This window comes from Ursus arctos, unplaced genomic scaffold (assembly GCF_023065955.2).
Source record: "Ursus arctos isolate Adak ecotype North America unplaced genomic scaffold, UrsArc2.0 scaffold_7, whole genome shotgun sequence".
NCBI classification, from domain to species: domain Eukaryota; kingdom Metazoa; phylum Chordata; class Mammalia; order Carnivora; family Ursidae; genus Ursus; species Ursus arctos.
Genome location: NW_026623089.1, coordinates 40625364 through 40639108, shown reverse-complemented (window position 1 = coordinate 40639108; position 13745 = coordinate 40625364). Strand labels below are relative to the sequence as shown.

Below are 13745 nucleotides of genomic sequence, written 5' to 3'. Positions count from 1 at the left end.
CTGGGCATCTCTGAGGTATGCAGTGGGGAGTCAGGGACAGTCTTGGTATGACGTCCCCTGCGAGGGGAGGAGGCAATCTCCCAGAAAGGTCTGAAATGCTCACTGGGACCCCAGCTCAGCAACCCTGGGGAGGGGATGTGATCACTCCAAGGTGATCATTGCCCTGCTGGAGGCTTCGAGGGACTGACCCTTAGGGACCGGTCCTTGCTCAGTCATAGCCCTTCGAGCCTGGGTCTCCTCCTTGGGCGAGCTGTGCTCTTGTGCTCTGCTGTGGGGGGCGCGGAGAGGCCTCTGAGGCTCCAGATTGTGTGAGGAAGGAGGCAACTCTAAGAGTGTCGTTACATTAGGGACCCCCAGCCCAGGTCTGCTTGGGAAGGACGAGGTGGGGCTTCTGCTCCAGGCGAGGTGGGGCTTCTGAGCCAGCATGCTGGGACCGCGGGCCAAAGCACGCCTCCTGACCAACACAGGCCCCTGGGGTACCTTCTCATTTGGCTGAGCCACTTTCCAGCACCCCCGGGGTGCTCACTGGTCAGGCTTTGTCAGGGACCTTGGATATTCATCTCCAACCCTGCTTCTGCCCCTCTGTTGCCGCACGTCAGCTTGTGTCTTGCTCAAGCCTGGGCTCCACTTCCCTTTTCAAACTCTGTGTCTCAGGTCCCAGTGCAGGGGTTTCAGAGTCAGACTGCTGGGGCTTCAAATCCCATCACTTACTAGCCTTGGGACCTAAGTCAGGTCCCTTCCTCTAACTGGGTCTCAGCGTCCCCCCCTTGAAAATGGAGCAGATACGAGATTGAACCACATGAATTTGCTGTCTATGCAGGGCAGCAGTGGTTGGATATTGGCAATTCCATGTGGTTCAGCCTAGTGATGTCTTCCTCGCAGGGCTGTGGTGTGGATTAATGCTCAGTGGGGTATCAGGTGCCCAGAGCTCTGTGGCAGCTAATGTCCCTTCTGCCCTCTGTCTCCCAGGAATGCGTGTGTTCTCAGGGTGAGGCAAGACCCCTCCCTCCTTGGGCTCTCTCCTCTTAAGACTGGGCTCCCTCTGCCGTCTCCTGCCTGCCCTTCCAAATTCCCCACCCTGAAACCCTGGCTGCACCAGGCTCAGATCCTGTCTCTTCCCAGTTACAGCCTCTCGGGCTGTTTGGGCGTCTCCAGGGATGTCCAGGGACAAAATCAAAACAGTCTTGTCTGTCCGCATGCTGGCTGCCACTACCTTCTCCTACTACGTCTGTGTCCCCCAGAATCCTGGGGTCTCATCTATCGACGGGGCAGCGTGAGGCCTGTCATGAGTGTCTCTCGGGCTAGTCACTGGCCTGTGGATGGCGTAGTCTTCGGCTCTGTATGGCAAGCAGTGGGAGTGTGGCCCTTTCCAGCCCTGGACAGAGATGGGTACTCCGCCATGGGGCAGGGCTCAGAGCAGGATCGCTCTGCAGCAGGGCTGGTGCCCTTTGGAGGCTGGGCACTGGGCAAAGGATTGGAGTAGGTGATTGGCGCCAGCTCTGTGCCCTCCTGCAGGACTTCCTAAAGAGGCTTTGGGTCAGAGCTGGAGTCAGATGCACTCAGAGGCCTGGGCCTGGGTTCGAATGATCACTGTGGCCAGGTCCTCATGGTGGAAGAGAGCGAGGTCCCTTTGGGTGGGGTTGATGTGATGCGTGGGAAGAGAAGGGAACTAACGTTCGATGATCACTTACTCTGTGCCAGGCTGGTCTTGTTACAAAATGGGCAGCTCAACTTCCTAGGAGGTGGCAAAGAGAGTTCCTGAACAGGACCTGGTCCCCTGAATTGTGTTGTCTAAAGAACTAAGATGGAGACTGAACCTGAAAGAGTCTAAGGGAGGGAGAGCTCCAGGGTCCTACCATTTGGACTCCTTTCTTCCCCATTTCATCCCCTGACCTAGGAGGGAACCAGGCCCTCCTGTAAGATAAGTATTGTTTCCTCCGCCCCAAAGCTGAGGGAACTGAGGCTCAGAAAGTTTCAGTGACTCTCCCAAAGGCCCCCTGCTGATAGGTGGCAGGGCTGGAATTTGAACCCATGACAAGTACATGGCCTACTGGCCTCCCTGAGATCCTGATGTTTCTCTGCTGTTTTCCCAGATGCCAGTGATAGCTCTGTATAACAAAGGATACTGTTCTTGACTCCAGGGGCCCTCAGACAACTGGGGAGACAGGGCTACAGCCTGCTCCCCACCCCCCCCACCCTGGCCCAGCAGCAAAGTGACCCACTCCTCTCAACCACATGGTCTCACTCTGACCATTCTTAACCCTGAACTCTGAAGTCCCAGTTGGTGGAGTTGTGGCTGGATCATGATAACTTTTCATGAGGCTCTGGTGGCATCTAAGTCCTATCTCCTTCCTCACTTGATTCCGCTCGGGAGCACCTCCCCCAAGAGATCCTCTGTTCCAGCCCTGGACAGAGATGGGTGCTCCGCCATGGGGATTACCTGTCAGCATGTTCTGTAAAAGAAATCCAGCTTTCCTGCTGACCTGGGGCTCTTGGATTTGGGACATTGCACCCTGCCGCTGGAGTAAGCTTCTGGGAGTCCTCAGTCCTGGTGCACAGAGGGCCTTTCTGGGGTGGGGGCTCATGGAGTCTCCTCCTGGTGGGCCCATCCCAGCCTCCGCAGAAACACGCAGAGGCCCGCTGACAGTTCTGTTCCTTTTCTGGTCCCGTCCCCCATGCTCACTTTCCTGCCTTGTTGCTCTCCCAGTCCCAGCACTTCCCTCCTCTGCCTGTTCCCACCAGCTGCTGGGAAGGGCTGATTTGTATTGAGGCTTTCATGTGTCTAGTCAACAGTGACAAGTGTGGGTTGTCCTGGGCCACACGTGCCCATCCCTTGTGTTAGCTCTTTATGGCTTCTCTAAGAAGGGGGGCTGCAAGCCAGGCAGATGCCCAGTGCGGTCTTCTTAGGCCCTCCCTTTCCTCCTGTCCTGGACCTCTTCCTCAGTCTATTCTCTACATCGGAATGATCTTTCTACAATGGACTTGGGCTTTTTGGCCAGCTTTTGGCGGCTCCCCCAGCTTTCCTGCTCTGGCCCACCTCTCCAGTCTCATGGCTCACCACTGCCTTCCACCTATGCTGGGCTCCGGTTATTCTCAACTGCCTGCCGTTCTCTGAGGAGGCTCTGCTCTTCCCTGCCTCCCTATCTTTGCTCATGCTGTTCCCTGCACCTTAAATTCCCTCCTCTATCTGGTCCACTGGATGGTTGACTTCTCTTCAGCTTTGGGGCCCTGCCTCAATGTCACGTCTTCTCTCATCTTCCTGCTTCCTCTCCGATCTCCCAGCTCACAGGCATTGCATTCATACTGGTTTTGGCCATGGCAATATAGCCTTGAGGTTCACCTGCATTCCTGGGGGCAGTTCCTCTGGTCTGGGAGGGACATGGCTGTATGTCGTCTTTGCCCTTGTTTCTGGCATGGGGCTCTGCGCATGTTTATCGAGTGAATGAAGACGTGAGGATTTTCTGGAGCCCTCCCCACCCACGAACTCTGCTCTGATCATGCTGTCCTTGGCTGGTTTGCAGCCACTGGCATTACTCCCCACCATCGACCCAGCCCTGGCTGATGGTCAACCAGAGCCTGGGGTGTCTGTCCCATTAGCTGCTTCTGGGCACAGTGCACCCACCACAGTTCTGTGCAGCTTTGGCTGCTTTTGGACTCCACATTCTGGGCCTTGCATTTGGCCTTGCTCTATTTCATTTTGTCAGGTTCTATTCCAAACAGTCCTTTCTGCCAGAAGACTGTGTTGCCAGAAAAATCCTCCTGCCTCTGAGATTCAGTAGCCAAAATAATCAGACTGTAAACTGTCACTTGAATTCATGACTTGATCCTGTAAATGGCCAAATGTAGCTCATCTTTAGAAGCCAAATTAAATGCACGGTGAGTGACTTTCAGGGCACTAGACATATAGATTTTACTGATCTCTGGTTCGTTTTGGCCACACTCTGTAAAAACTGCTTTTAAATTAGCACTTGGTCAGGAAGAACACATGTGTGTTCACGAATGGGCCTGACCATTTTGCGGGACTTTGAGAACATCTGGAGTAGGGTCTTGCTCGGTCAATAGTATATCTCCCAACGGGACTTGAGCACAGACATGAGAATCATCGGGGCCACTTGTCAAGATACAGGTGCCTGGGCCCCATCCCGGGCTCGCTTAACTGCATCTCATGGTGAAGGGCTCTGCAGTCTGCACTGTCGACATGCCCCTGGAAGGGTTCCGATGCTTCCTGAGGGTTGGGGACTGCCCGCGGGATTCTGACAGCTAGAGACCCCGTGAGGAAGGTGTATCCCAGTGGTGAGTGGAGTGAGCTGGTAGCTCGCTAAGTCAGAATATCTGTCACTGGCATTACCACCTGGACATTCTGGAGTCCAAATTCCAGTTTAGTCTTAGCAGAGGGTCCTGTGGAAGGACCTGAGCACAAGATCGCATTTGCTGTCATCTCTATTTGGATAAAATGTGACAAGGGGATTTCTGCCCGTCCTCCCTCAGGAGTTCTGTCTTTGTACTCTGCATACAAAACTCTAGTTTCTTTATCATTAAAACAGCCTGGAAGCCTGAGGTCAGAGGGAATGTGTATGACAAGTTCTGGCATCAGACCGGGGTTCGCATCTGAGCCCTGTGACCAAAGAGCTGTGTCACCGTGGGCAAGCTGCTTTACCTTTCTCAGTCTTAGGTCCTCCTGGTCCCAGCAGCTTCAGGATGGCAGAAGCCATGAACCTCTCCACCTAGCCCCCACCTCTCCCTGGATTCCACACAGGACGCAGGATCCCTGAGTACCATTTGTCTGCTTGCTTTGTAGGCATCGTCACCGAATCTTCTGGAATCTTCTCACATGCACCATGAACGTCTCTCACCTCTTGGCCTTGCTGCTCCCAGGAACCCCACAGGGTCAAAACAGGAGCAGGTCCAGGAGCATTCAGTACAACTTCTCTGACCACTGCCAGGATTCTGTAGACCTGATGGTCTTCATTGTCACCTCTTACAGCATCGAGACTGTTGTGGGGGTCCTGGGCAACCTCTGCCTCATATGCGTGACCATCCGGCAGAAGGAGAAGGCCAATGTGACCAACCTGCTCATCGCCAACCTGGCTTTCTCCGACTTCCTCATGTGCCTCATCTGCCAGCCGCTCACGGCCATATACACCCTTATGGACTACTGGGTCTTCGGTGAGGCCGTTTGCAAGGTGTCGGCCTTCATCCAGTGTATGTCAGTGACGGTCTCCATCCTTTCGCTCGTCCTTGTGGCCCTGGAGAGGCATCAGCTCATCATCAACCCAACAGGCTGGAAGCCCAGCGTCTCCCAGGCCTACCTGGGGATTGTGGTCATCTGGCTCATCGCCTGCTTCCTCTCCCTGCCCTTCCTGGTCAACAGCGTCCTAGAGAAGGTCTTTCACAGGAACCACTCCAAGGCTGTGGAGTTTCTGGCCGATAAGGTGGTCTGTACTGAGTCGTGGCCGCTGCCCCACCACCGCATTGTCTACACCACCTCCCTGCTGCTCTTCCAGTACTGCATGCCGTTGGCCTTCATCCTGGTCTGCTACGTGCGCATCTACCGGCACCTGCGGAAGCGGAAGCGGGTGTTCCGCAAGGGCACCTACAGCTCGCGGGCGTGGCTGATGAAGCGGATCAATGGGATCCTCATGGCCATGGTGGTTGCCTTCGCCGTGCTCTGGCTGCCCCTGCATGTGTTCAACAGCCTGGAGGACTGGTACCACGAGGCCATCCCCATCTGTTCTGGCAACCTCATCTTCCTGGTGTGCCACCTGCTTGCCATGGCATCCACCTGTGTCAACCCTTTCATCTACGGCTTTCTCAACACCAACTTCAAGAAGGAGGTCAAGGCCCTGGTGCTGACATGTCAGCAGAGTGCCCCTGTGGAAGAGTCTGAGCATCTGCCCCTGTCCACAGTGCACACAGAGGTCTCCAAAGGGTCCCTGAGGCTCAGTGGCAGGTCTAACCCCATTTAGCCCGGCCTAGGGTTTCTCCCTGCCATGTTCACTGCCAGGCTCTTTCCCTTAGCGAAGTGGGCCAATTGCATCATGACTGGCATCGTTACTGGCAGTCTGGTGGCACTCCGTCATTACTGGCTTTCTGGAGCCCAGGGAGGCTGGCAAGAGCCTATTTTTGCACCCATTTGCCTTGAGAAGCCTGACATTCAGGTGGTCGTGCCAGTTGTTCCTGGGAGAATTCTGAGTCTGGATTCTGCCGCTGACAGCATGCCTTGAAGCCTGAGCGGGTGCCGGAACCAGAGATGGTCTGCTTGTGGCCGGCAGGGTTCATTCTGGTACTTCCCCATCAGACGCTCAGCCTGGGGACGCAAGGGTTTCACCTCTGCCAGTGAGATTGTGAGGTCACTGTGGGGTGAGGGAAGGAGCATGTGGGGTCAGAGCTCTGGACCTTGGTCAACCCCTCACCTCTGGGACAGGTGATGTTGGCGGACAGGCACTGTGAGTGGTAGAGAAGTCCATGAAGGCGAGAGAGGGGGATTACTGTTATATGATTAGCACGTCGCATTGCAGAGCATGGATCCTGGGAACCTTGGGTCCTTGTGCTCCTCTGCTGGAAGAAGGGCAGACCCCGGGAATCCCGGGATTCACATCCTGCTCCGTCTTTCTCTTTCACTGCCTCTGCCACCTGAGGCGGAAATAAGGCTACAAGTATCTCCCCTTGATAAGCACCTCGAAGGGGCATCTGCATTGTCATAGAGCGGATGTTGGCTGTCCATGGATAGCCATGGTCCAGCATGGGAAGGGCTCAGGCTGCTGTAGCCACACTCTCACCTCCCCTTCCTAGCCTGCAGGACTTCCCTTGACAAGGCAGCAGGCCAGGAACTCTGTGACCCTTCCCAGCATGACCCACTGCCAAGGCCGACAGCACTCAAGGCTGGGACTCCAGCCTCCTTCGTTCCACACTCTGACCACTGAGCTGACTTGCTCTAGGTGATGTGCACTGTTGTTCCAAAGCCTCGCCAAGCCTTCCGGAGAGGGAGGGGCAGGGGATTCTTTAGTTTGGCTTAATGGGACACTGGATGAAAGGAGTAGAGGTCCCCCTTCCTCCAGCCCACCAGGGAAAATGGAGAAAGGGCTACAATGAACAGGAATGTCTCACCCATGGAGGTCACGCTCCAGTCTTCTGGCTGCTGACCCAGACCCAAGGCTTTATCTTTGTGTGGGCCAGACAGACAGGTCAAGATTGCCTCTGGGCCACTTTTGATGGGATGCCCGGGTCTGGCTCTTGCCTGCTCAGACCCACCCACCCTGGGGCAGAGTGGGCACTGGCTAGACCCATCACGGCCTCCTGGGGCAGGATATTCAGGTGCCCAGAGCACCCAAGGAATCTCACTGGAAGGCAACGAGGACTGCTGTTTGCAGGATATCTGGCAGAGGGCCAGACAACAGGAGATTGAACAGCCACGTCTGCCTGTGTCTCTGACCTGGCCCCTGGCCAAGAACTTGTGCAGCCGACACCCAAGTCAAGCGCTCTTTGAGCCACCAGCTCCCTTCCTGGAGCTGTTTGTTTTGTCCCAGCTTTTGGTCCCAGCTCTCATTCTGTTCCTTTGGTGACCTTTACCCTGGCTTTTGGGAGAGATCTTGAGCCACTTACTGGGTGCAGCTTGTGCTGGCCCTCTGGTGCCATCTGCTGCTGGCTGCTCCAGGGAAGCACCTGCCAGCCCAGCCCGGACCCATGGCTCATCCCGGTGCCCTGTCATTGCCCAAGCTTCCCAAAGCATTTGGGGGCCTCAGGCCTCTCCAGAGCCCATGCAGTTGCCTGGAGTTGATGCCTCATTGCCCATCTCAGGGGGGATGCTTGGGGACAAGGATGCTGTAGGATGCCCAACGCTTGAGGACGGGGGGACCGGGCTGGGCATCTGGCAAAGGTGCTTGGCATTAGGAGTTTAGGTAGTGGGTGAAAGCTGCTTCTGTGCTCCCCTCACCTTACTTGGGTGGACACAACGTGCCCAGGTGGCTGTCTCCTGCTCACAGTTCCTAATGCCCCTTGGAGTTGTCTGGCTCCCCAGCACCCTGGGATCTTGCTGTGGGAAGTACGTTCAGAAGACCAGCAGCCTCGGCATCACCTGGAACTTGGTAGACGTGCAGGATCTCTAGTCCCGCTTGAGACCTATTGAATCAGAATCCGCATTTGATCAAAATCTCCAAGTTGATGGTGTACACGTTCGAGCGTAAGAGGCTCTGCTCTAGGAAACAGAGTGACCTGAAGCCTGGAGCCACTCGGCGAGTTGGACACTCTGGGATCTCGAAGAGAGCTCTAGGAATCCTAGTTCGGGAGCTTAGGCTTTACAATGGTATTGCTGAAAAGGGAGGTTGTTTGGCTCTGGTTGTTTGTCTCATCTGCATGTGGACATAATTCTTGTGACGCCTTTTCACTCCTTCAATAAATATTTACTGAATGAACAGTTTGTGCAGTTACATTCTTAGTGATTGTGTATTCTGCTCGATTTCACTTGAAACTATCGTCAACAGTTTTCCATGATGCTGTGTATCATTTTTGACAGCTGATTTTGGATTTAGCAAATGGGCCACTGAAAGCCGGTACCTCTGAGCAAGCTCCTGGGTCCCAGAGAATGGGCGTGTCCCTGACTGTAGTGGGAGGAGCCCATCTTCCCAGAGGAGCACTGGGGCGGGAACTGGAGCCGTCCACCCACCAAGACCGCCTGGGGACCCTTCGAGGGAGCAAAGCATTATGGAACCCTGGTGGTGGGAACGTAAATCCTGCCTCCAGCACTTCCTTTTCCCAGAAATGACATTGGCTTGTTTTTTCCCCATTATAGAAGTTACTCATGTTCATTCTTGAACATACACAAAATATGCAACCACAGAATGAAAAAGGAAATCATGTTCTGCCACCCAAAGATACTCACTGTTTATGTTTTTGGGGAGTCATTTCTTTAGTTTCTGGGTACATAATGTTAGTTTTATTAGAAAAACATGGTTGAGATCATACTGTAAGTGCCTGCATATTTATATGTAGTATTAAAGTATTTTTAAAGATCTCTTTTTGCTTAACCTTGTAAGAATTTTTAATCATTCAACAGATATGTCAGACACATGGTAGGTGCTGGAGATACAGTGGTAAATAAAATAGACACTGTCCCTATTCTCATGGAGTTTATAGTCCAATGACTAGATCCATCCTCTGTCCCTAATCATCATCTGTTGTGGCATATGTAGATGTTTCTAGACCTATTATGTGTAGTTCTGTGATGAACTTCTATGCAGAGAACTTTTTCTAATTTTTTATTTTTAAAAAATATTTTAAACAAATATTTTAAGTTGGTTCCACACCCAGTGTGGGGCTTGAACTCATGACCTGGAGATCAAAAGTCACACGCTCTACTCACTGAGCCAGCCAGGCACTCACAGAGAACTTTTTCTGTATTTGGAATTGTTTCCTTAGGAGAGATATCCAGAAGTGGAATCAATGGGTCAAAGGGCGTGGATATTTTTCAAGGCTCATGATGAGTACTGCTAAACTGATTTCCAGAGAGGCTGGACTGGTTTGTGCTCTGTGGCTAGTGTCTGTTTTACTGTAGCCCGGCCACGGTTGACGGGTTACCAGCAGACCTCTGTTGTTCACTAACTCCTGTCCCCGCTCACCTCCTGAATGTCATTCCAGCATCCTCTGTTCTGGGCTCTCCTTTACACAGAACTCCTGTAAAGGCCTGTCTTATCTTGATGTCTCTGCTGCTTCTCCTCCCACACTCTTTTGTACTCACCTGTGCATCCGAACAGCTCTAATACCCTCTAGTTCCATCCATGTCGTTGCAAATGGCAAGATTTCAATTTCTGATGGCTGAGTAATATTCCATTGTATATATACACCACATCTTCTTTGTCTATTCATCTGTCGATGGACATCTGAGCTCTTTCCATAGTTTGGCTATTGTGGACATTGTTGTTATAAACATTGGGGTGCAGGTGTCCCTTCGAATCACTATGTTTGTATCCTTTGGATAAATACCTCGTAGTACAATTGCTGGGTCGTAGGGTAGCTCTATTTTTAACTTTTTAAGGAACCTCCACACTGTTTCCCAAAGTGGCTGCACCAGCTTGCATTTCCACCAGCAGTGTAGGAGGGATCCCCTTTCTCCACATCCTCACCAACATCTGTTGTTTCTTGAATTGTTAAGTTTAGCCATTCTGACCGGTGTGAGGTGGTATCTCATTGTGGTTTTGGCAATAGGATTACTATAGCAGGGGATAGAGGTAGTTTCCCAAAGAAAGTGATGCCAGGCAGGCAAAAACACAAAAGCAGAGTGGGCTTGGAAAGGGAGATGGATTAGAAAGATATTTAGGTATCGGATGGACATGATGACAGGTGTGGGGGAGAGAAGGAAGAGTCTCAGGTTCCAGACTTGGGAAAGTAGGTGGAAGTTGTTCCAGATAGTGAGATGGAGCAGAATTTGGGGGGTGGGTAGTTGATCTTAGGATATATGGTTGGTGGCACACTTGGGCATGCAGATGGATGGTCAGGTACTTGAGTCTGGAGCTCTAGGGAAAGCTTGGGTCAAGGCCTGACCAAGCCCTGCAGATGGGCACTCGATTGGGGGGTGGGTTGATCTGGAGCTGGGCATGGGCCAAAAGGATTCCGGTTACCTGGAGCTGAATCTGGTGATAGGACATTGATATCAGCAAACAAGTTGAGGTCCTAGGACATGGGGTGGTAGGGTGCCCAGCAAGGAGGCCTGGTGGACAGTGCAGCGTAAGTCAGACACAGGAGCCATCTCCCCAGAGCTGAGCACAGAGATGACATCAGGCAAGTTATCCTCACCAGGGAAGTTGTTCTGTGGCCTCAGTTCTTTTGAGAATCAAGGACAGCTTTAAGGTCAAGCTTCTTCGCTGGAAGTTGGGAGTTGTTACTGCGATTTACTGCTTTGCGGGGAGCAATAATGCCTGAGAAAATGCTGAAAAGATCTTGAATTCCTCAAAGAAGAAATCATTGACTTCTACAGTGTGTGGAGGGAAGGTCTGATGGTAGAGGAATGAGCACAGCTGTCGTCTCTGTCTTCAATTGGATCATGCTGACTTGCACAGACATCCCGCAGTGACAAAGCCCTTGGCCTGGCCTCACCTCGTGGTGGGGTTTCTCCGTAGAATATCTCTTCAAGGTTCTGGTACATTTTACAAGACTGCTGCAAATACACAGACATAGACCAGCCTGGGGCCCCTGGGTCTTGAGAAGACACTGGGAAGGGGTTTGCAGAGCAGATTAGGATGCTTTCCTCGCTGACAGCAGCCAAGCATTTCCTACCCTGGGCAGCTGAAAAGGCACCTGCCGGGTGAACTTGCCAATGAACCACAGAGCGGAGGGTTCTTGTGAATGTGGCTGTGCACTCATGGCCTTTGAGGTTTCTGGTTGTTTAAATGTCACCATTTATTTGAAATTGATTCTTTGAAAAGTTTATCAGTGCAATTGTGTATCAGCACAAAGCTCTCTTAAAACACACTTCCTCTCATTCATAAAGCTGTTAATGGGCATTTGATTAGTCTTTCTCTTGACTGCCAAGGAAACTGTACTGAAAAGTAGGGCACACATTCAGAACAAAGAACTTCAACTCACTGGCGAAAACCCTGCGATAGCCTTATCTCCCTCGCCAGATAGTGCGCCTGCGATGGCCGGCAACCCGCTGCCACCTTGTAAACGTCACTTCCAGCCCCTTCTGGGTTTTATGACTTTAAGGTGTGGGGGATCCTGGGGATGGTGTGGAGCCAGAAAGGATTTCCCAAAAAAAGACCTCCTTTTCCTATTTTTTCTTTCACAGACCCATTTCTTCCACCCACATACCTGGGGCAAGTGGGAGACGTGTACCTCACCTGGGCAGGTGTGAGCACCAGTCTTTCCCCCGGGGTTCCTGGGCACTGTCACACTGTGCTGCCAGCTGGCCGTGGGGCCTCAGTCACATCCTGGTGGAAGGAATACTGAGGCCCCTTATCCGTATGTTTAAAAATTCAGAGGTAATGCCCTGCACCACTCCTCCCCCACCCCCGCCAGTGCATAGCTTTAAAACAGTTACATATAAGATGGTTTATATAAGATGGTGGGTGTTTCACCATCTATGAAATCTGGGGTCTATGGCTGTGGGCAGAGCAGAAAGGCGTGGAGCCAGAGTTTTGGGGAGAGGCATATGCAGTCGGTGCATTTCATCTTGATTCACTGGCACCTTCTCTGCAGATGGCATGATGGAGACACCTTCAGAAGGGCAGGTATGAGGACAAGCACCGTGTGCCAGGAGTGCGATCACAGAGTCAGGGCACGGGGGACAGGCCAGTCCTTCTCCGGGAGAGCATTCGGGAGCATGTGCCTTGAAGTTCACTGGTGGGCAGGATGGGAAAAGGCTGACATCAGTAGTGAGCAACAGCCCAGGTGGCAGATCCGGTGCGTTTGGCGATAGGGGTGCTGAGGGCAAGGCTGGATGGCGAGGTGAGCTCCGGTGCAGAAGGCTTGCACCCCCGCCGAGCCGTTGGACTCTCTCAGGCTGGTGAGGGGAGGACACTGAGGCACCTTAGCAGGGGTACCGTGGTGAGGTTGGAGGTTAGAAAAGCTGCCTTTGGGGCGCCTGGGTAGCGCAGTCGTTAAAGCGTCTGCCTTCGGCTCAGGGCGTGATCCTGGCGATCCGGGATCGAGTCCCACATCAGGCTCTTCCGCTATGAGCCTGCTTCTTCCTCTCCCACTCCCCCTGCTGTGTTCCCTCTCTCACTGGCTGTCTCTCTGTCACATAAATAAATAAAATCTTTAAAAAAAAAAAAAAGCTGCCTTTGACTGCAGTGGGGAGAAGGGTCAGGGGAGACATAAACTAAGGTACTCAGCTCATTTCTGGTTTTGCTCTTCTCTGTAGGCTGGCCTCATAGAGCAGCTGGTCTCCTGCAGAGCTCCCAGGAGGCTGGCTCCAGCCGAAAGCAGTCAATCTTGGGGGAACACTGCTGTGCTGTAAGCTGGAACCCTACCCTTGACCGTGCCAGAGTGGGGCTGGTGTTCCCCAACTAGGAATGCTGAGCTGGAAGAGCAGGGCGGGTGACCGGAGTTCTGCCACACCGCACGATGATCAGATCCCATCCCGATCCCCGCAGGGCAGGGCTGGTGCTTCCCTAATCATAAAAGCCGGAGGTCTGGGTTCCCTTTCCCGGAGTCTGACATCACCTAGCTAGAACCCCATGCACTGCCCTGGAATGGGTCAACGCATTTGTTCCTGAGCTTATGTCTGCGGGTTTCCCCCACGGACCCCGGCTCCAGCAGGCAGTACGTGGGCCGCCAGGTAATCTTCCCTTGTTTGCATAAGGAGTTTGGGCCCTGAGGCCATTTCCATAGCTTTTTGGTTCAGCTTGCTGAAGGGAGGCCGCTCTGACTCGTAAGTACTGAGTCCTGACAGACGCAGGCACTGGGGAGGGTGATGAGGCTGTGTAAGGGCATCTCGAGGCTACGGGCAAGTACTGTCGTGTCCACCCGCCTTGCCCTCAGGCCTCCTCCCCGCTTCTCAGATCCCTGCCCACAACACATAACCCAGGCCTGCCTTCCAGGAGTTAGAGGGCTCTGCATCCAGTTCTGAGCCACACAGGATACAGTTTGCTGTCCAGAAGGGGCAACCGGGTGTCATAGGAGCCTGTCACATCATGGTAGCCGTCTTCTCGTTGTTTGTGGATTCCGTGTCACCAGCGCACTGAGAAGGGTCTGGAGGTTGCTAACACGGAGTCTCAGTTTCCATATCAGTCAAATGGCAGGGGGCGGGGGGG

General features: G+C 53.1%; 1 protein-coding gene across 1 annotated transcript; it reads left to right on the top strand.

Moving 5' to 3' along the window:
• The first annotated feature begins 4809 nt into the window (after nucleotides 1-4809).
• Nucleotides 4810-7902, top strand: NPY4R2 (neuropeptide Y receptor Y4-2). Its single transcript, XM_026504638.4, has one exon. The coding sequence runs from the start codon at nucleotides 4839-4841 to the stop codon at nucleotides 5964-5966; it is 1128 nt and encodes a 375-aa protein (XP_026360423.1). The 5' UTR covers nucleotides 4810-4838; the 3' UTR covers nucleotides 5967-7902.
• The last annotated feature ends 5843 nt before the right edge of the window (nucleotides 7903-13745 follow it).